Source organism: Dromiciops gliroides, chromosome 3, assembly GCF_019393635.1.
Source record: "Dromiciops gliroides isolate mDroGli1 chromosome 3, mDroGli1.pri, whole genome shotgun sequence".
Classification (NCBI taxonomy): Eukaryota; Metazoa; Chordata; class Mammalia; order Microbiotheria; family Microbiotheriidae; genus Dromiciops; species Dromiciops gliroides.
Window position 1 is genome coordinate 667053928 of NC_057863.1, and position 23501 is coordinate 667077428.

The 23501-nt window shown below is 42.8% G+C and overlaps 1 protein-coding gene across 2 annotated transcripts; it reads left to right on the top strand.

The window, feature by feature from the left end:
- Nucleotides 1-1584: 1584 nt before the first annotated feature.
- Nucleotides 1585-15804, top strand: LOC122746457 (zinc finger protein 850-like). 2 transcript variants are annotated; one of them, XR_006355544.1, is made up of 6 exons: nucleotides 1585-1694; nucleotides 3313-3357; nucleotides 7337-7463; nucleotides 9071-9166; nucleotides 12537-15532; nucleotides 15642-15804. XR_006355544.1 is itself a non-coding variant. In XM_043992064.1 (5 exons), exons 2-5 carry the CDS (start codon nucleotides 3325-3327, stop codon nucleotides 14870-14872), a joined length of 2592 nt encoding a protein of 863 aa, XP_043847999.1. In that variant the 5' UTR covers nucleotides 1585-1694; nucleotides 3313-3324; the 3' UTR covers nucleotides 14873-15804. The 2 variants fall into 2 exon arrangements, 1 of the variants encoding a protein (XP_043847999.1); XM_043992064.1 differs by having other exon boundaries at nucleotides 12537-15804.
- The last annotated feature ends 7697 nt before the right edge of the window (nucleotides 15805-23501 follow it).

Consider the following 23501-nt stretch of genomic DNA (forward strand, 5'->3'; position numbering starts at 1 on the left):
TGTGGTGGTGCCAGATTGAACCAGCTGGGGAGGGCTGGTTGTTAAAGGTTCCATGTGAATATCTAGTGCAAGGAAATAAGCAAAAGCTACAAGTCAGGACTTCATGGTTTTACTGATTGGCTAGACATAAGAAAGTGATGACCTCAGAAGGAGGTGAGAGAGAATGATAGCTTAAGGGCTGGTGAGGGTCTAGTAAAGGGTCCCTTATGGAAGGAGGAGGCAGCTGTATTTGAAGGCAGCAGGAAAGGAACCAGCTGGTAGAGCAAGGCTGAAAATTGGAGACAAGAGGGAGATGATTGAGGCTGCAAAGTCTTGGAAAAGCCAGGATAGACTGGGATCACATGGCCATGTAGAGGGTTGGCCTTGGCCAAGACAAGGGCTACCTCCTTAGGAGAGCCTGGAGTAAAGAAGCTACTAGAAAATGACATGAAGAGGTTTGGTATGGAAATCATGGGATCATTTGGTCATTCAATGAACATTTCTTAAGTGCCTACTTTGTGCCAGGCACACTGTTTAGTGCTGGGCATTAGAAAATAAGCAAGGTAAACAGTAGTCTGAGCTCTCAAGGAACAATAGTATTCCATCATTCCACACACCACAATTTGTTCAGCCATTCCCCACTCGATGGGCATCCCCTGGATGTCCAATCTTTGCCACCAGAAAAGAGCTGCTATGCATATTTCTGTACATAGAGGCCTTTGTCCTTTTTTATTTTTTAATATCTCTTTGGATATAGACCTATTAGGGGTATGACCCAAATGAATCTCACTTTCAAGGAGAATTGGATTTTGGAATAGGGGAAGGGGGAGAAAGGACTAAGAAAGAAGGGGAGAACACTGGGTCCCCCCTCCCCAAGACACTGTTTATTACCAATTATTTCTCACACAGTTGTATCACCCTCTAGAAATTTTTTCAAATTATGACATTTCTAATTCAATGATTTCACAAACATTTCAATAGGAGAAAAGTTAGAAGCATAATCATCATAATATTAATGTTATAAAATGAAAACCTGAAACCAAATTACCAAATGCCATCAATTCAGTCACTGTATTTCTGACCTATCTTCCATAGAAAAACCACTTCTTCCATCCATCCACCCGTTTGACACTCTATACTGATTGCATTCAGGGCAGAATAGAGTAATTCTGGTCCAACGTCATTTGCTTCTTATTCCTACAGTCCCGAATCCTGTGCCCGGCAGAGTATTTTGCATCAAGGTCTGATTTACTGGCAGAGATGAGTTTCAGTCAGTCTGGAGCTGCAGCTGTACCCTGACAGTCTTTCTGCTCTGAAGGAGGAGGAGCTGAGTCTGGGAGGGAGGTGGTGGAGGCCCTGGAGAGGAGGAGCCCGGAGAGATGACCAGCCTGGAAGGTGGTGCCCCAGGTGGAGTTTGAGCACGGGGGCGGGGTTTGAAGTGTGGGAGGAGTTTAAGGCATCAGAAGGGATCATTGGAGTGAAGGCCTTGTAAGTGAGGGAGGGCAGGGCTTAGGGAGGGGAGGCGGTCAGTGCTTGAGTCCTGGCCCTGGGTGTGATTGGAAGAAAGGGTTCATTATGAGGACCTCAGGGGCTGGATCGGGAGGTGCTCTTGGGACTAGGAAGAGCTTTCCGGAGCGGGCTGATGGGAAGCCAGAAGTCTTTGAGCTGAGATCCCTCTGCCTTCCAGAAGCCCGCTCTGTGCTTGCAGATCCCAGGTAGGTCGGGGCGAGGGCCCCCCCCCCCCCGCCCCCCACACACACACACTCTGGCTTTTGCTGGCTGTCCTGGCCATTGGGTCTCATCCTCCAGGTCTGCCAGAAGCACGCCTCCCTCCCAGGCCTGGCTACTCGACCAGCTCCCCCATATCTGTTCTAGACTCCCCTTCACTTTCTCGATATCCTCGCGGACCCTCCTGAGATTTCCCATTGGGTCCCACTTTCCCAAACTTCAGCCTTTGCCCTTAGGGACCAGGTGTCCTGCTCAGGCCTTCCCAGCAGGACTCAGGTGTCCTTTCTCCCTGACCCCACTTCCTGATCAGATTCAGTTGTTCTGCCCTCAGACCGGCCCCCATCAGGATCCACAAGTCCCACCTTCCTGTTCCCAGGCCCCTCCTTGGACGCAGGAGCCAAAGCTCTTTCCTGCCTCCCTTTATCTGAATTCCTGGCTCTTTGGCTGGTTCCCTTGAGGCATCCAAAGCCTGAGGACTAACAGAGGGACCCAGGAGACCTCAGGACAGAGTCGTCCTGCTTTCCCAGGCTCAGCTGGGCACAATAGTGGATCAGTCCTGTCCCTCCAGTACCCCTGACTTCCGAGACCTATACCACCCAGCCCCTCCCTCGGCCCCACTGCCCCCACCCTCCTGTTTCCCTGCCCCCACTTCTCTCAGGGCTCTCAGGTGCCCTACAAGGGGTTGAAGCCCAGACAAGTTTTGCCTCCCAGTCTCAGACTTCCTCTGGTCATTCCCTGGCAGATCCATTCCAGAGCCCTCCCTGTCAACTTTCCCTAGCTTCCCCCCCACCTCCACCAAGCCCTCTATTGTCTAGATGATGCCTGTGTGTTAGCTGGGGAGAGGGGATGCTGGGAGGGCAGAATACCAGTTGGATGGAGAGCTGGGACTCAGGGCCATTGAGGCTCTGACTGGTCTCATCCCATCTAGGGGTGGACTCCTGCCTACTTGGTATCTGCAGAAGGGAGGGTTTGGGGGGGGACCTAGGGAGAGTAAGAAAGGGAAGGGAGTTGTCTTCCTTTTCAGACCATCTTATTTTGCAAGCCCAACCCTCCCAGATCCTGCCTTCCCTCCTTAGACTGCAGTATCTCCCCTGTAGGCAGGGCTTGGGCCTTTGTAATGCCTATGAGACTTCAAGGTCTGTAAATGCTCAAAGGCCAGCTTCCTGCCTAGGAAGGGAGAGGAAGGACCTCTCCCCCTCTGGGATTCTTCTCTCTCCCCAGCTCAGTCTGCACAGGAAATAGGACTGACCCAAGTGCAGACACCAATGTGGGAGGGGAATTAGAAGTTTTGTATAAGTTAGCGCAGATAGCAGTACCCCAGAGTATGAGCCCAGAGGCAGAGATTATGGGGTGGGGGAGATGGGCTTTTCTGTGCTGAGCCAATGAAATGGGGAGGGGCTTTCCAGGTGGCTCCCTACTGTGTCATGAGTATTAGAAAGGCATAGAATTAAAATGTTCCATCTGGTAGTAAGAGCTTTGCTGTTTGCTACCTTTGTGGGGCCATAAAGGGTGGGGGAAGCTGGTCCCTGAGGTGGATAAGAACTAGGGAGAAGATGGGGGAACTTTACAAAATGGACTCACTTTGTTAACTTTGCTCCCACACAGGATTGAGAGAGAATGGCTCCTGGGAGCAGTAGACCCCCAGTCCAGGTGAGTACGGTCCATTCAGAACCATGACCAATATCATCAGTCCAGGCCATTTCCTTAGACTAGGGAGGTTGTCTGCAAATCTGGCAATTCCTTATGCATCATTTCTTTACACCAACAGACATTAAATTAAATATAGTAACCACCCTGCCCTGCTCTCATCTTCTGTGTGTTATGAGGGAAATGGCGGGGGATTTGGGACAGGGGTAGGGGTTGGGGTAGGGATTCTTAGGAATTCCTCTTTAGAGAATTTCACCCTCTTGCACACAGATCCAATAGAATAAGATAATAGTTTATTTAGGGGCTGGGGAAAGGAAACCAAGAGAGAAATCCTTGGACTTCTCATGGGGAGAAGGCATAGCACAGAGGCTTGGCTCTGAGATATCTATCTTCTTGAGCAGGAGACAGGCAGATACTTTTATAGATGTCCGATGGTGCTCCCAAGGGGTGACTGTGGAAAGTTCCCCTATTGAGGGAGGACCATCTCCCACTGGTGGTGGCTGGGGGAGTTGAGTGAAGGATGGCTGCTGATTTCTCAAGCCATCTCTGTCCTCCTCATGCTACACAGGCTGCAGCTACATTGAATGTTATCTCCTGGAGGCATGGGGGAGAATGGAATGAAGGGTGGTGGTCCTAGAGCTAGCTCAGTCCTGATTCCAGTGTCACATCTCTTTAGGTGTGTCTGTCATTTGGTTTAGTTTCCAAAGGAGAAGGTTCTTTGATGTACCCCAGAATACTTCTGGGGTGCTAGGCCCATAACATGTGTTTTAAGTTGATTCATTGGGAACCTGGTGTCTTGAGTATTTCCCTCCCCACACACCCTCCTCCCCACCAATGCTGCCCTCTCCTGTTTGTTTTTAAGGTTCCACTCTTTACAAGTGACTGAGCAGGGTGACCACTTCACTCATTAGTCTCCATTACCTAGGGATCATGTCATGGATGTGGTTGACTATGTTGGTTTTCATAATATTGAACCAGTCCTGCATTCTGGGTATAAATCCCACCAGTTCATAGTGTATAATTTTTGTGATAAATTGCTGTAATCTCTTTGCTAATGTTTTATATAAAATGCTTGCATCAGAAATATGTTTAATGTGATTGTACATATATAACCTAAGTCAGATTGCTTGCTGTCTTGGGAAGGGGGAGGGATGAGAGGGAGGGAGAAAACTTTGAAACTAGAAATCTTATAAAAATAAATGTTGAGAACTATCTCTACATATAACTGGAAAATAAAATACTTTTGTGGAAAAAAAAATAAAATGTTCGCATCAATATTGATTAGGGAATGTTCTTTCTCTGTTTTGGCTCTTCCTAGTTTGGGTAGCAGCACCACATATGTGTCATAAAAAGAATTTGCTAGAAGTCCTAATTTTTCAAGTAGTTTTACATAGCATTGGAATTAATAGTTATGGAAATGTTTAGAATTCACCTGTAAATCCATCTGGTCCTGTAGATTTTTTTCATAGGTACTTCACTGATTGCTTCTTGGATTTCTTTTTCTAAATTGGGGTTATGCAAAAATTTTATTTCCTCTTCTGTTAATCTGGGCAATTCATATTTTGGGGAATATTCAATCATTTCATTTAGATTGTCAGACATACTGGCATGCAGCTGGGCAAATTAGCTCCTAATTATTGCTTTAATTTCCTCTTAATTGATGGTGAATTCACCCTTTTCATTTTGGATACTGGTGAGTTGATTTCCTTTCTGTTGTTTAATTAAATTAAACAAAGGATTATCTATTGGGTTTTTTTCATAATATTAGCTCTCTAGTCTTATTTATTAATTCAACAGTTTCCTTACTTTCAATTTTATTACTCTCCTTTGATTTTCAGAATTCCAATTTGGTATTTAATTGAGGATTTTTAATTGTTCTTTTCCTAGCTTGTTTAGTTGCATGCCCAATACATTGATCTCTTTCTCTATTCATGGAAGCATTTAGAGAGAGAAAATTTCCTCAAACAGCTCTCAGACACCCTCCGTGCTGTGCAGCACTACCCTTTTACCCCAGTGAGACTGACCTTTCCTCAAATCCTTCTAAATTATCCTAAGCTGGAAGATTGTTTCACTCCATCGTTTTGTAGGTTCTGTAGCTCTAGAATCTGTTTAGGGGCTTGGTTTAATGAGATCTCTGAGGGAAACTGGGGAGAGAGAGCTCAGGCAGCCTTCTGGCTTCTCTTTGCCATCTTGGCTCTCCCCCTGTCCCTTTCCCAACTCTTGTCCTTTGGTGTTGGTGCTACTCATGTCCTTCTGCCTCAGGTCACACAAGCCTTCTAAAGTTTCTCTGAATTGCTCTCCTTTGCCTGTTCTTGGGTCAAGTCAATAAGCATTTTAGAAAGACCCTAGCTATTGCAGGCCCCAAATTTCTAGTACAGAAAGCTCTGAGACATCTTGTGTTTCTAAGACCTACCCAGGCACCATGATGGAAGGCATCTCTACTGCTCCAAAGAGGCCACTGGGATTCTCATCTCTGCCTCTGTTGTTCCTGGGCACCAGGACTAGCTTAACCTCATGCCACAATACTATAGAAATTTGACTTCCTGGTGGTATAATTTGTTCTACCCTGGGCAGGGTGCCATGTACTGCAGAGACCATAAGAGTGGCAAGGAGAAGAGGAAAGCCTGAGAGACCAGTTAGTGTGTCAGGGGCTTCAGACAGTTTCTTGGAAATGTTGATGCTGCTCTAGGCCAGAGCAGGTACCTGACTCAAGCCAATACTCACTTTAGGTGTTAAGCAAAAATCAGGCATTCCATTTCACAAGGAAAAGGAGGTTTATCCAAGTATACAATTAGAAGGACATTCCATGAGAATACTGGAGTTCTTTCACTTGACTAGAAAAGTCTCCTGTCACTTCCATGTAGGCGCTCATCTGGTTAGCCGAGCAAGGTGAGACAATGGGCCATTCTGGGAGATCTGTGCTGGCTGAAGAACCCTGATTTCCCCTGCGTAGATTTTTAGGCCTTGGAGCTGCCAGGCAGCCACACTCTTTTGTCCAGAGCCCCTCAGACTACTGCTGGAAAGGAAGCACATGGAGTTCTAGGTGTATGTTTAGATCACTTATTTCTCAAAGAAACTAGAAAACTTTTTCTAATGGATTAGCTCAAAGAAAACCCAAGGTAAATAAATATTCCTTTTTTTAAGCAATAAGGGGACCCTTCTTTCTGCATTGTTGCTGTTCAGTGATTTCAGTCATATTCAACACTTAATAAACCTATTTGGTGGTTGGGGTTTTTTTTGTTTGTTTTTTTCTGAGGGGTGGGCAGAAGGAGGTATTTTGCAAGGCAGTCGGAGCTGTGACTTGCCCAAGGTCACACAGCTAATAAGTGTCAAGTGTCTCAGGCCATATTTGAACTCAGGACCTCCTGACTCCAGGCCCAGGGCGCTATCCATTGTGCCATCCATTTGCCCCTGTTTGGGATTTTCTTGGCACAGATCCTGGAGTAGTTTTCTATGTCCTTCTCCAGTTCATTGTACAGATTGGAAAACTGAAGCAAACAGGGTTAAGTGACTTGCCCAGGGTCACACAGCTAGTAAGTTTCTGAGTCCACATTTGAACACATAAAGTTGAACCTTTCTGATTCCAATCCCAGAACTCTATCAACTCTGTCACTAGTCCTTCTCCATTCTCATTACTCTTATTATTAAGTAACTTTATAATTAAGAAGTATCTGCTATAGAGAAATGAAAACAATCATAAAGCAAAGGCACAAACTGGTTTACCTAGACCATAGCATATCCAGAGTGACCTCAAGTCCTCAGTGTAATAACATAGTAAAATGTTTTTCAGCTTTGTTCCAACTGATGATAAAAATGCTTCTCTTAAAGTTGCATCAGGCTCTTACTGACTGGTTTCAGGGGTTCATTGTGACACTCAGAGAGGGTTTGACCTTTGAACATATCCCTTCTCTGTGCTTCAGCTTCCTCTCTCTAGTTCTGAAGTGGCTTTCAGCTCTTTGTCCTCTGACTTCTGATGATTTAGGAGTCAGTGACATTCAAGGATGTGACTGTGGACTTCACTCAGGAAGAGTGGGGGCTCTTGGACCCCCCTCAGAAGGAGCTGTACAAGGAGGTCATGCTGGAGAATGCCTGGAACCTGCTCTCCCTGGGTAAGGACACTTTCCCTGCAATCAAAGGGAATATCCTTATTCCCTCCTGTGCAGGCTTTGGAGCATCTATGACTTATCAGAGAGGGAAGAGTGCTGGTCTCTGGTTCTCCTACAGAAAGTCTGTGCATTGTGTGATGGGAACCTGAGGGTTTCCTTGGTTGCTATTGAAGCTGCCCCTTAGCAGTCCTAGGTAGCTTCAGGTTAAAGATCAAATCCATGTGGAAGCATCTCAGACATGGAACTAATGTCAGAGGTGACTTAGTCTAACCTCTCCCTGGACATGAGTTTTATCTGCCAAATCTCTGCAAACTGCCCAGGCAGCTTTTCCTTGACCCCCCTTCCTTTTGGGAGGGGTCTAGTGTTTGGAGTATTCTTCTCTTCAACAAGCATATACTGGTCACTCCCAGCTCTGGTTTGTGGCCAGTGTAGCAGGTGTGTCCTTCAGCTTCCTTCTTACTGCCCTAACATTCCAGCAGAGACGGTTGGAAAGAAAGGGAAGGGAGGAAGCATTTCTATGCACCTGCTACTTGCCAGGGGCTTTCTCTCCAATATTGTGGTACTTCAGCCTCCCAATAATCTTGCAAATTCAGTAATATTATTTTTTTTTTAATTTTTTAGTGAGGCAATTGGGGTTAAGTGACTTGCCCAGGGTCACACAGCTAGTAAGTGTTATGTGCCTGAGGCCGGATTTGAACTCAGGTACTCCTGACTCCAGGGCCTGTGCTCTATTCACTGTGCCACCTAGCTGCCCCAGTAATATTATTATTATCCCCATTAGTCAGTTGAGGATATTGAACCAATCAGGTTAATTGAATTGGCCAGGGGCACCCAGCTGGTAACTGTCTGAGGCCAGCTTTAAATCCAGGCATTCCTGACTCCAGGCCCAGGGCTCTCTCTCCACTGCTGCTCTATCAGCTGCCTCTAATGTCTAGAGAAGGGAATCTGTTCAATGAGTCCATCCTTCTAGGAAGAAGGTGTCCTGAGACCATGATCTTCCTCCCATCCCCAAAGCTCCCTAAAATAAAGACTATGGAAACAATCCTTCAGGCATCCTGGGACCTCTCCTGTGGTCCTTGCTTGCATGCCCCTGTCTTTGGCAGGAAGAAGAGACTGGAGCAGAAATAGAATTTGGACCAACTAGGGCTTCTAAAGTTTGCCAGCAGGAGACTCTCCCCTGGAGAGGCAAACACTCCCTGAATGAACAGCCCGCAAGGTTTACAAAGGTTTCAGGAAGTGAGGACCAGGGTAGAGGGACAGGCCAAAAGCTCAGTCATCAAGGTCTTTGTAGCTGGGGCTCAAGGCTGATCTGGCACCATGTTAACCCTCTTACCCAGTTTTGGGGTTAGGGGTTTCTGAGAGAATGGAAGATGACAGAAGGGGGCAGAGGGTTTGGCTGGTTCTCAGGACAGGTTGTACAAGAGGATAACGTGGCACATCCTGTTTTGGGTGACTTGTTTATAAGCACTGAGGGGTGAGTACAGGCTCATGTCTGAAAATAATGGAGTGATTCTCAAAATGGAGCAGCTGTGTATCCACCCCCTTCCCTAGAGAGAAGCAAATCCCCAGGTTCTCTCCATGCTCATCCCCAACTGATTTTCCCTGCCCAGGGCTTCCTGTTCCCAGAGAAGATGTGATCTCTTATTTTGAGCAAAGGGAAACACGGTGGATGCTGGAGCAAGAAGGCCTGAGGCGCTGCTGTGCAGGTGAGTGAGGTGACAGCAGGTATAGGAGACTTGTGATGACAAGAGGCTTCGATGTGTTATGGTGAAGCAAGTGCTCAATTTGGGGGCAGGAAGACCTGCCTTGGAATTCTTTGTTAGACATTTTTAGCAGTGGCTTCCTGGGTCAGTCCCTTGAGCCCCCAAGCCTCAGGTTTCCCATCTGTACAATGGGGCAATTGCACTTCATGGCCTTTCAACTCCCTTCCAGGGATCAAGCTGTGATCCTATAGGAAGTCACTGTTTGTAATTTGGGGCATGAACCTCTCCTGAAAGTGTAAAGGGGCTAAGGCTTTTCAGTTTGAGCTCTTTCTTAGGCCTTCAAGTCAGCAAACACAGAAGGGCCTGCTGCATGCCAGGCCCTAAGCACTGGGGTCCTAAAGAGATGCCAGGGCTGTCCCCATCTCCCATGGAGCTCACAGTCTGGTGGGGCAAACAACACACCAACAACTATGTAAGAGCCCACTATGGACAATTTGGAGCTGGTCAAGAGAGGGAAGGCCCTAAAGTGAAGGAGGGCTGGGGAAGGCTGAGTGTGTCAGGGGGGCTCTAGCTAGGGCTTCTGGGAAGGCAGGGTGGGCATTCTAGCCAACAGGGAGGGGAGGAAAACCCCTGGTGTCAGGAAGTAGAGCATCCTGTTCACAGAACAGAAGGGAGGCCCTCCCCACTGGAGTCTAGAATATCTGGGGGAAATAGGGTGAAAGAAGCTGGAGGAGTAGCAGAGGGGTAGGGGATGAAATGCCTTAGCAGCCCCAGAGGGGTTTATATGGGATCCCTTTGCTGGGCAGTCACTGGGGGTTCTTCAGTAGGTGGTGACCTGGTCAGGTGAGAGCGTTAGGAACATGAACTTGATAAATGGGGGCAGGAATGACTGGACTGGGGGGAGATGAGGCAGCCAGACCCACCAGCAGGCCCTTAAGGACCTCAGGTGTGAGGTGAGTGGCACTTGGACCCAGACAGGGACAGTTTGGGGAGAGATGGAGCTGTCTTGGAGACATGGTACACAGCTGGAATCACAGGACATTGGAACAGGTTGAACATGGGGGTGGGGAGTGTGACTGTGGGGGTCCAGGCATTCAGGCAGTTACTTTGTGAGCCTGGGCTCTGGGGAGGATGCCTCAGAGATCATTAGGAATGTAGCAGGAAGGAGGGTGGGGGGAAAGAGGCTGAGATTCCTTTTGGGTAGAGGAGAAGCAGAAGGTGGGTGACAGGATGGAAGGAGAGAATTTGCACCATTTAAAGGGATTTGCTTCAGGGAGCAGAAAGATGATCTTGTTTTCTGCTGCTGAGGTCAAAGAGGAAAAGGAGAATCTGATGTGAGATGAGGAGGAGGAGATAGCTCTTGGTAAAGGTCCAGTTTTGTCAGTGAAATAAGAGGCCAAATTCTCAGGTGAGAAGGTGGGGGAGGGGTGGAAGCCAGCCATAAGGGAGCTTTGGGGAGGATTGCAAAGATCTGGAAAAGCTGCTAGGGTGAGTGGCATAGGGCATCAGGGAGATGGCAGAGCATTGTCTTGCCCCAGTGGGGGCCCAGCTGAGGGGATGTGCCTAAAGTTGTGGTGAAGCCTGGTTTCATGATGTTTTTCTCCTCCATTCAACACTCCATGAGGATGAGAGAAGGCTGCTGTCTTACTTGGAAGTCATCCAAGGCTAAGCTTTGCCTAAATCCTCAGCCCAAGTCCCTTCCTGGCTCCATCTCTGTCCCATTCTTGTAGAATCCTTGGTCAGGCTCCTGCATCTGACAGCTAGGAGAGAGACCAGAATGTGGGCACTGGGGCCTGGGGTCAGGTCTGGGCCCAGTCAGGCTCTCAGTAAACACTGGTTAGGCACCTTCTGGTTTTGGTGCTGTGCTAAGCCCTGAGCATACCAAGGAAGGTACATGTCCCTGCTGTCACAGAGCTCATAGTCTACTAGGCAAACATGGAGATGGTTGGAGAAGAAGCAACAGCTCATGAACCTCACTTACCCTGGGCTGATCTCCTCACAAAGAGAGAGTGTTGGAATGGACAGACATTTAGTTCAACAAGGAAATAAGGGAATACAAAAAGTGGGCATAATAACATTTTAAGGAAAGCAGAATGAGGCAAGAGTAGAAATCAAAATAATAATGTTAAAAATAACAGTACCCCCTTTTGTTGTGGCTGCTTTTGAGGCTAGAATTGTGCCAGAGCCATGGACATCTGCTCCCCCATGGCCATGAGCCTCAACAAGGTCCATCCAGGAAGTTACAATAAGTGTTCCTGAAGTTGTGACACGGCCACCACCGTGGGTGCCTGACCAAACACACCAAGTTTGTGAGAGAGATGATCCGGGAGGTGTGTGGATTTGTCCCTTATAAGAGGCAGGCCATGAAATTGTTTAAGGTCCCCAAGTATAAGCGAACCCTAAAGTTCATCCAAAAAAAGTGTGGGAACTCACATCCAAGCCAAGAGAAAGAGAGAGGAGCCCAGCAATGTCCCTGCTGCCATGAGGAAGGCTGCTGACAAGAAGGACTACACTGGACCCTGCCAACCTTTGCCCAATAACCCAATAAAGATTTGAGAAACAACAGAGAAACAAAAAGTAGCCCACACTTAGTCTTCAGTCATTTTTCCATCTTTTCTCCCTCTTTGTGACCCCATTAGGGTTTTCTTGGCAGAGATCCTGGAGTGGTGGACCCTTTCCTTTTCTACCTCATTTGACACATGAGTAAACTGAGGCAAATCTAGTTAAGTCACTTGCCTGTGGTCCCACAGCTATTAAGTGTCTGAGGTCAGAGTTGAACTCAGGAGGTTGAGTCTTTCTGACTTCAGGGCTACCAGGTAGATAGCTTTTACATAGCACCTACTCTGTGCCATGCAATAGATAAACATTATCTCATTTGATCTTCATAATTCTAGGAGATAGGCACCATTATTATGCCCATAATAATGGGCATAATAATGAAGAAAATTGAGGCAAAGAGAAGTCTTGGATCAGGGTGACAGTACTGGCAAGTTTCTGAAGAGAGATTTTCACAACATGACTAATGTGGAAACTTGTTTAACATAATTGTACATGTATAACCTATGCCAGATTGCTTTCTCTTTTAGGGAGGGAGCAAGAGAGGGAGGGAGAAAACCTTGGAACTGAAAATCTTAGAAAAATGAATGTTGAAAACCATCTTTACATATAAGAAGACTATTAAGTAAATAAAATGATCCTTCATATGTGAGCTAAAGACATTTTCAAATGGTTGATTCTAGCCATTTATGTTTGAAGACATTTCCCTTTGCCTGGGGGGAAAATGTTAATCATTTTATTCTGCCCATAGGTGTAAGGGGATATAATTAAATATGTGTGTATATGTGGGTGTATAATTGTTTATTGTTTCTTTTAGGAGATAACAGACTTAAAATAAAAGAGACTTCTGCAGAGATAGGCCTTTCTTTGGAACAAACTCACCAGCAAAGATGCATAAATAGTAATCCCTCTGATTTTGATAGGAGAGAAATCTCTGCTGCAATGCATCAGAGAATTCACACTGCAGAGAAACACTTTGAATGTAATCAATGTGGAAAGACTTTCACAGGGAGGTCACATCTTGTTAGACATCAGAGAATCCACACTGGAGAGAAACCTTTTGAATGTAACCAATGTGGAAAGACTTTCACATCAAGGTGGTATCTCATTATCCATCAGAGAATCCACACTGGAGAGAAACCTTTTGAATGTAATCAATGTGGAAAGACTTTCACATCTAGGTCCCATCTTTTTAATCATTGGAGAATCCACACTGGAGAGAAACCTTTTGAATGTAGTCAATGTGGAAAGAATTTCACCTCCAGGTCATATCTTGTTATCCATCAGAAAATCCACACTGGAGAGAAACCTTTTGAATGTAACCAATGTGGAAAGACTTTCACATCAAGGTGGTATCTCATTATCCATCAGAGAATCCACACTGGAGAGAAACCTTTTGAATGTAATCAATGTGGAAAGACTTTCATATCAAGGTACCAGCTTTTTAATCATTGGAGAATCCACACTGGAGAGAAACCTTTTGAATGTAGTCAGTGTGGAAAGAATTTCACCTCCAGGTCATATCTTGTTATCCATCAGAGAATCCACACTGGAGAGAAACCTTTTGAATGTAAACTATGTGGAAGGACTTTCACATCGAAGGCATCTCTTGTTAAACATCAGAGAATCCACACTGGAGGGAAACCTTTTGAATGTAACCAATGTGGAAAGACTTTCACCAGGAGGTCAACCCTTGTTATCCATCAGAGAATCCACAATGGAGAGAAACCTTTTGAATGTAATCAATGTGGAAAGAATTTCACATCAAGGTCAACTCTTGTTATCCATCAGAGAATCCACAATGGAGAGAAACCTTTTGAATGTAATCATTGTGAAAAGACTTTCACATCAAGGTCAACTCTTGTTATTCATCAGAGAATCCACAGTGGAGAGAAACCTTTTGAATGTAATCATTGTGGAAAGACTTTCACACAGAGGTCAACTCTTGTTATCCATCAGAGAATCCACACTGGAGAGAAACCTGTTGAATGTAATCAATGTGGAAAGACTTTCCCATTGAGGTCCCATCTTGTTACCCATCAGAGAATCCACACTGAAGACAAATCTTTTGAATGTAATCAATGTGGAAAGACTTTCACACGGAGGTCAACTCTTGTTATCCATCAGAGAATCCACACTGGAGAGAGAGCATTTGAATGTAATCGATGTGGAAAGGCTTTCACCCAGAGGTCAAATCTTGTTAGACATCAGAGAATCCACACTGGAGAGAAACCTTTTGAATGTAATCTGTGTGCAAAGACTTTCACATGGAGGTCTGATCTTGTTATCCATCAGAGAATTCACACTGGAGAGAAACCTTTTCAATGTAATCAATGTGGAAAGACTTTCACACAGAGGTCAACTCTTGTTATCCATCAGAGAATCCACACTGGAGAGAAACCTTTTGAATGTAATCTGTGTGCAAAGACTTTCACATTGAGGTCTGATCTTTGTATTCATCAGAGAATCCACACTGGAGAGAAACCTTTTGAATGTAATCAATGTGGAAAGACTTTCACAAGTAGGTCAGCTCTTGGTAAACATCAGAGAATCCACACTGGAGAGAAACCTTTTGAATGTAATCAATGTAGAAAGACTTTCAAAATGAGGTCATCTCTTGTTAGACATCAGAGAATCCACACTGGAGAGAAAACATTTGAGTGTAATCAATGTGGAAAGATTTTCACACAGAGGTCACATCTTGTTAGACATCAGAGAATCCACACTGGAGAGAAACCTTATGAATGTAGTCACTGTGGAAAGACTTTCACATGGAGGTCAGCTCTTATTAAACATCAGGGAATCCACAGTGGAGAGAAACCTTTTGAATGTCAACAATGTGGAAAGACTTTCAAATGGAGGTCCCATCTTGTTGGTCATCAGAGAATTCACACTGGAGAGAAACCTTTTGGATGTAATCAGTGTGGAAAGACTTTCACATTCAGGGTCAATCTTGTTATCCATCAGAGAATCCACACTGGAGAGAAACCTTTTGGATGTAATCAGTGTGGAAAGAGTTTCCCATTGAGGTCAACTCTTGTTACTCATCAGAGAATCCACACTGGAGAGAAACCTTATGAATGTAGTCACTGTGGTAAAGCCTTCATTGTAAAGTCAGCCCTTGTTTCTCATCAGAGCATTCATAGGAAATAGGAATCTTATATAACTGACATGAATGAGGAAAGGTCTTGAAATGGAGTACAGAGCTTCTTGGACCACACAAAATTCACTCTGGTTATAAGACATCTATGGACTCAGTGTGAGAAGCCTTTCAGCCAGAGATCATCTCTTATGTACTCATTAGAGGATTCACCCTACAAAGAAGCCTTATGGGGCAGCTAGGTGGCACAGTGGATAAATGACTGGCCTTGGATTCAGGAGGACCTGAGTTCAAATCCATCCTCAGACACTTGACACTTAACTAGCTGTGTGACCCTGGGCAAGTCACTTAACCCTCATTGCCCTACAAAAACAAAGGAAAAAAAAAAACAAAGAAGCCTTATGCATGTGCTCATCTGGGATATGCTTTTTTTCTGGAACATTGAGGTTGCTGGTAAAGGTCAAATTTTTTCCTGATTGTAAAGAAAAGGTGAAATGAAAGAAAATAATGCATGCCAGTCCTCCAGTTTACAAAACAAATAAACAAAAAAGGAGGCAATAGGGTCATGAACTGCAGGATTGTGTGAAAAAAGACATCTGGATAATCTCAGAAATAGAATGTCTTCAGAATGAGGGAAAGGATTTGTGTCAATGTTATGTCAACTGGGGAAGAATGTTTGATGAAGGGAAGACATCAGCATGATTTGGCCTCAGGTATAAAAATTGGAGTAATGTAGATCAGTTTGCTTTCTGCCAATGGAATATAAATATATCTGTGTGACCTTGTGTCTCTGTATATATGTTGTATTGTTTGTTTTTACAGAAGGTGAGAGTAGACCTGCAATGAGAGAGCCTACTGCAAAGCTAAGCATTTCTGTGAAAGAATCTCCCTAGCAAAGGTTCATGGGAGATGGTCCCTGTGAGTTCACTGGGAGAAAAATCTGTATTGTCCTTCACAGAATCTTTTTTTTTTTTTTAGTTAGGCGATTGGGGTTAAGTGACTTGCTCAGGGTCACACAGCTAGTAATTGTTAAGTGTCTAAGGCCAGATTTGAACTCAGGTACTCCTGACTCCAGGGCCGGTGCTCTATCCACTGCGCCATCTAGCTGCCCCTTCTTCACAGAATCTTTACGGGAGAAAAACCTTATGGAAGTCATCTTTGTGGTAATGACTTGAGTCAACAGTCACACCTTACTTACCATCAAAAAATTCATACTGGAGAGAAACCCTATCAGTCTTATGAATATGACAAAGCTTTTCATGAACACACACCCTTCATTATACATCAGAAAATTCACACTAGTAAGAAACCTTATAAATGTAATCAAATCAATGTGGCAAGGCTTTCACATACAAGTCCAGTTTTGCTAAACATCAGAGAATCCACAGTGGAGAGAGACCTTATAAATGCAGCCAATGTGGAAAGGTTTTCACAAAGAGCTCCAGTCTTGGTAAACATCAGAGAATCCACACTAGAGAGAAACCTTATGAATGTAGCCAGTGTGGAAATGCTTTCACAAAGAGGTCCCATCTTGTTGCCCATCAGCGAATCCACACTGGAGAGAAACCTTGTGAATCTTATCAATGTGGAAAGGCTTTCCAGTATAACTCTAATCTTTCTGCACATTATTCTAAGGATCTCCACTGGAGAGAAAGCTTATATACATAATCAGTATGAAAAGCTACTCTGATTTAATTCAAATCTTGCCAAACATCAGATTGTTCACACTGGAGAGGAATTTTATGACTGTAATCATTGGAAAGCCTTTCCCACAGAGCTCCAAAACTTCAGTAATGTCATGAATATAGCAGGTATTTTAATTACTGCTCTAAGTTAGTTGAACATGAAAGGCTCCACATTAGCAAGAAACTCTAGGAATATACACAATGTCATCAAGCCTTCAGACAAGTCACCCCTTTTTTCCCATCAGACAATTCATACTGGATAGAAATCTTTTCATTGTAGTGAGTGAAGAAAGCTATTAAAATGGAGTATTTGAGCTGGTTCAACATTAGAAAAGTCATTGAGGGGCAGCTAGGTGGTGCAGTGGATAGAGCACCGGCCCTGGATTCAGAAGGACCTGAGTTCAAATCCGGTCTCAGACCCTTGACACTTACGAGCTGTGTGACCCTGGGCAAGTCACTTAACCCCAATTGCCTCACAAAAAAAAAAAAAAGAAAGAAAAGTCATTGAGGAGAAACTGCCTATGGATCACCTCAAATACAATAAAGGAAATGAAGAAGATATAATTATGAGTAGTGATGAGTTCACCAAAATGGGACAGAAAGATCACAGAAAAGAAAATGACCAATTTTTATCACACACACACAAAACATAATACAACTGAAATTGGAAGGGAAGTGATTACCTAGGGATGAGCTTGACAGCTAGTTTCCCTCATAAAGACCTCATATGCAAGGCATAGAAAGTAGAGATCTAGATTCTATTGGCTTGCTATTGCACAGTTGTTTCATTCATGTTCAGGACTTCATTTGGGGTTTTCTTGGCAGAGAGAGAGAGTGCCAAGAGCCAGTCAAGAGAGCTCTTGGCATCTTCCCAGGATTTTTATCCTTTTGGATAGATGCACGTTGATCATTGATACATTGATCAAAGCTAATTGGTTAGCATCATTCCATTCCATTGGTTGAAATGACTTGAGGGTGGTCTACATTAAAATGAATTCTACAGATGAAGCCAGGGAGAAGAATGCAAAGGACCCTCACTGAAGTTCCTCAAGGCAAAGTCCACGATCTTGTCTCCTTTGAACCCATCAGTCCTTCCAGGAGCTAGAAAAAAGAGTCCATCTGCATTTCTTTTGTTGCCTTGCATTTGTCCCAGACCAAGGAGAACAGGACTTTCTGGATTATGGGGAAGAAAGGACTGAGAAGTTTATCTCTGGGCCCCCCAAGATATCCATTATTAATAATTATTTTCTCATGGCTGTCTCTCTCAGAACAAAGACCCCTAATAGAGGTAGCATCTCAGTTCCTATGCCTTTCTAAATGTAGGAGGTCACTCACATGGCAATCAAATCTAAATATAGACTGACATACTTGAAGGGGGGGTTTATTAAAATGAAGTTCAGGAGTTATGGGAATGCAGTGGGACCCCAAGAAACCTAAAGATCACAACCCCCCAAAGAATCCTTCAATTCTCTCAGGGGAGGGGCAGTTCTGCCTCCCACCTCAGGAATGGGGTACCAGCAAGACCCTGGTACACTGATATGCAAGATATGGATGGGTGCTGCATATCTTACTGATGCCCCATTATTCCAAGATCCCCTGCCTGTGCTTACATGTCCCTCCCTGTTCTTTGTAAAGCCCTTACCTCCCTTTTGTCTGGTAAAAAGACAAAAGACCAGTCTTCTCTTACTGCAGCAGGAGAGTCATCAATTCTTTGGTTGAGCTAGCCTCCCAATCCAGGCCACAAGGTCCCCCCGAACAAGGGGCACATTCTTCAGTTTACTCAACTCTTGGTAATGACATCATAGTAAGAATGTGAGACTGCCACCCATCATGATCAAAGCAAAATAGTTTCCATCTAGGTGTGGTTGGGCAGGCCAAATCTCATAAGCTATCTAGAAAAAGGGGCTGTCTCCACCCCAGATTCTTTGTAAGCTTTGCTTGGACTTGACTCAGGTGAAGACATTGGATGGAATCTCTCAAAGAGAACTGGACTTTGGAGTGGGGGGAAAGTACTGTTAATATGAATATATGGATCACTTGGATTTGATAGAGGTGCCTTATCATCCAAAAGTATTTTTTATGAAAGCCTGAGTTAATAGGAGCAAAACATATGAAATGGGGAGTCTCTGGACTCTCTTCATACAGGGGTAGTTTTCACATGGTCATGCATGATATTTTTCTTCTTGGGACAAAATGTTAAATTGATATGTTTTTTCTATCTCTGACCTGTTTTGTAGGAGGACAGGTATGGATATTGTGTTCTCTGATTTGGTTAGTAGAAGATAAATTTCTCTGATCTGGTTTTGGTAGGAGATATTATAATTTTATAACATTATAATTTCTCTGATCTGTTTGTAGGAGACAAGCAGATGCAAAAACTATATTTTAATATTCAACAAAAATGGTACCTTGCGACTTGGATTTGATTGGAAAATGGAAATGAAATTCAGCCTCCAACACAGGTCATGGCAAGGCACCTGAAGTTTTCTCCCTAATAAGCTGTGAACTGTGATTTGTAAGGTGAATATTCCTTTCCAGCTTTCAACTCAAACCTGGAACTCTTGATGTATTGAGTTTTTGTCCCATAAAGAAATTAGAGTGCTCATTAGAAGATAGTTATCACAAGCTGTTTATAAAAGGAAGGGATTCCTCAGTTTTGGCATATAAAGTTCAAATTATTTAATCTGACTAAGTCCTCTTGTAGATCTGTTACATTGCAAAAGGTTAAGAAACATTTTTATTTTACGTGCACAAATATTGTTTGAATGATTAGAATTGATTAAAGATAATGTCAAACTAAATTGTCCCAATGGAGCTCCTTTGTTTGTTGTAAATTAGGCAAAATCAGGAAAAGGTAAAAAGAAAGGAAGCTAGGGTCAGCCAGGTGGTGTAGTTGATAAAGCACCAGGCCTGGATTCAGGAGAAACTGAGTTCAAATCAGGCCTCAGACACTTGACATTTACTAGCTGTGTGACCCTGGGCAAGTCACTTAACCCTCATTGCCCCACAAAAAAAAAAGAAAGAAAGGAAGGAAGGAAGCTTCAAGGAACTAGAAATTCTTTGGAATAATTTTATGGGTGTCTGTGTCTCTGTAATGTGGAATTATCTCTTACATGCGTTTATGTTTCTGTCAAAAATGTAATTTTGTGCTTGGAATTTAGAAGGAAAGCCATTTAATTATTTGATAAAACTACCCCCATGTTGTGGCTATGTTAAGGCAATGGGGGTAGGGCAGAAGGAAACTTGCTGCATTAACAATATCTTGAAAACTACTTAGAAAGGTGAATGTAGTATTAAAATACTAATTTAAGAATGTTTTCCATCTAGTAAAAAAAAAGAAAAGAAAAAGGAAAGGGTCATTTCAGTGACTATAGAAAGGTAATTTTACTATAAAAGTTTCCCTGGCTTGTTTTTTAAAGCTGACAGGATTACCAACAAAGGAAGAGTTTATGTCAGTAAGAAAAAAAAAAAAAAGGTCAGTGAATTTGATTGGGTCATCTAGTTAAGAAATTTGGGGGATTCATACAAAGGAAAGTCAAGTAAAAGCTGTTATATAGTGCCATTAAAAAAAATCTTTTGTGGTGGAATAGTTTTAAAAAACAAAAAAAAATAATCCACAGGAAAATATGAAAAGCTTGGGATAAATGGTTCTTAGGTAAATTAATACTAAAATGAAATTATCAATTGAGATTCTATAGGATATCATTTGGAAAATAGATTCAGGTGTTATTGAATCAATTCTGGTCTCATTTTAAGTTAAACTTATTATGGTACACTCTAGGAAATGTGTATATTTAAGCTGTTACCTCAGTTATGTGATGTATAATATATAAAAGAAAAGGGCTATATTAGAGATATTGTCAGAATGTGGATTCTTTAAATTCTTCTGGGTTATGAATTGAATCGACTGTAATAATGGTTTTCTGTGAAGTGAGCATAGTAAGAACCTTTTAGAATGTCCTCAGGTGTATTTTAAGGCTTTAAGATCTAACCACAGGGGCAGCTAGGTAGCGCAGTGGATAAAGCACCGGCCCTGGATTCAGAAGGACCTGAGTCCAAATCCTCAGACACTTGACACTTACTAGCTGTGTGACCCTGGGCAAGTCACTTAACCCTCATTACCCCGCACCCCCCCCCCAAAAAAAGATCTAACCACAGGCTCACTAAAGTACAGTGATTTGGTTTTGTTAAAAGCTAGAAAAAGGAAAAAAAAAATCAATCTCTAACCATTGAGCCATAAAGTATTATACTTGTTTCCAACTAGTAAGATTAGATAATCATCTACTTAATCATGTCTAGCCACCTTTTAGGATAAATCTCTAGAAAGACATGAAATCTAATATTTTATAAGTATTAGATGTGGCAAAAATAGTGGGTTTTTAAAATGTGTTTATTATATGGAATTTTCAATATGTCTTTGTGCTATCCAAATTGAAAATGGGCCATAGCCTGTTATCATTCAGCTAAATTCTTTATCTGCAGGCCACAAAAGCCTTGCGACAGAAAAGGCAGCACATTTTAACTTTTAACTTGTTACATGATAAGTTTCCAAGGTAGCTGTGCAGGTCTTAATAGCTCCTTAGAAAAAGGAAGAAACAAATTTGTACAGAGCAGGGAATCAATTGCCACTATGTATCTTTCACAAAGGTATTATATGAATTTATAAGTGATAAATATTCTTTTATAAATGCAGAGTACTAGGCCATAGAATTAAAATGTTACCATTAGGGGGCAGCTAGTTGGTACAGTGGATAAAGCACCAGCCATGGATTCAGGAGGACCTGAGTTCAAATGTGGCCTCAGACACTTGACACTTACTAGCTGTGTGACCCTGGACAAGTCACTTAACCCTCATTGCCCTGCCAAAAAAAAAAATTTTACCATTAGTTACTATAAATGCACAGTTGATTTGATTTAAACCAGAATCTGCCCTAAAAGAAATAACATGGCCTGAATGTGTGCCCTTATATCAGGATTATTATGGTAAATTAGAAATTAAGAGTAAAAAGATTTGGCATTAAGAAACCTACTAGCAATGTGACCCCAAGAAAAGTTCTATCTCTCTCAGCTTACTTTTCTGTAATAGAGCTTACTGCCCAGGGTTGTGAGGATCACATGAATGTAAAGTTCTTAACATAGGGCAAATGTTATATTAATGATTCTCAGTATAACGTATAAGGCAAAAGCACATGTAATTAAATTAAGAACACCTGATAATTGGTAATTAATTGGGGTTGTTTCAAGCTTTAAAAAAATTATACATACATATATATATATAAATTCCTAATGTTTTAAGGTATTATGTGTTTCTAAAAAAATGTATCTACCATGGTGAAAAAAGCAATTTTTATCAGGGTAGACAAAGTGGAAGGTTGTTATTGTGATATTGAATTAATTGGTTATTAAACTAATACTAAAGTATCTAGGGGCAGCTAGGTGGCACAGTGGATAGAGCACTGGCCCTGGATTCAGGAGAACCTGAGTTCAAATCTGGCCTCAGACACTTAATAGTTACTAGCTATGTGACACTGGGCAAGTCACTTAACCCCAATTGCCTCACCAAAAATAAAAAAGTACTAAGATATCTAAATAATTAGTAAGCTGTGAGAAAGATTTTGCTGTTTGACCTGAATTATTGGTATTAAGCAATAGTTAAATTATTGTCTGAATTTGATGTGTATAAGATAAACTAGTGAACATTGGTAACTTATGAACTGTCATATATCACCTTAATAGTAAATAGGAGTTTACCTATGATTGTTATTTGGAATTAGAACATGTGTAGGAACACATGTAGAGTAGTTGAATCATCTCAAAAATTTAAGGGAATTCTGAGGGCAGTACCCTCTGTAGTTGAGTGGGACATCTTCTAGTCTGTTCCCAGTATGCAATTTGGGATTGTTTACACTCATTTCAACCATTGCTTGTTATTGAGCATCTCAAGGCAGATTCATTTGTGTAGTGTTAACTCAGGGATGAAAAGCCTCAATTTAACATGGGCACAAGCAAGGTGGATAGGACACAGGGAAAGGCACAGAGTCTTTGGGGTGCTAGGTATCCTCAGCCCTTGTCCAGGCCAATCTTGGGGTGCTGTCTACTTCTCATCCTCAGGGTCCCAGGATTGTGGTCTGCAGCAGCTGTCCCCTGCTTAGGTCTTGGACAAACTGGAACAAAAGATTTTCACTGGGATAGGGCAGTCCAAACCAGTTCAGCAGCCCTTTTTGGAGTAGCCAGGTCTCATTTCACAGAAGCAGTCTTAAGAGAATCTTTATGGACAAGTCAAATATTGCATAGACCCAATCATCTAGTTCTTTTATGGCAAATTCCTATAATCATGTCACTCAATCAGCATGAACACACTATTGGCTCTTCATCTCTAGGTTAATATTATAATATCTAAGTGAGATGCGGGTATAAGACTCAAGCTATTGGACCTAGAAATTATAGTCTCTTTTAGAATCTAAGCATTTTAAAACTGAATCAGAAATATCTTGAGCTTGTTTTGAAGAAAAGAATTTTAATGCAACCAGTTTACTTAAAGGAGGTAACTTATAGAATATTTTGTTACAGTTATAGAGAAATCAACTTTAAGTTTATTATGTAATGTGGAAATAATACCTGTCTGTGAAGCATGTCCTAGAATACAAACATGGTCTATTATGGACAACATATTTGACATACACTGTTCTGAAACTAATTAAGTGTTATCCTAAGTCTTTACTACAATTGACAACCATACAGATATCTTGCAAGCCCAGAGGAAATTGTGGGAATATGGCAGAGTGAGGCAGGTTATTTCCTGCCTCTCCTCAATTCTCCCTCAACTAACCTAAAATAACACTTCAAAGGGAATGTGAGAGTGGCAGAAATCCTTAAACATCCAGGTCAAGCAGTTGTCCAGCTTCCCTGGACCAAGCCTCTTCCATCCTCCCTCTTTTTATAGCAGATTGGGGCTCTTTCCTAGCACCTAGGTTGTCAGAACAAGACTTGACCTTTC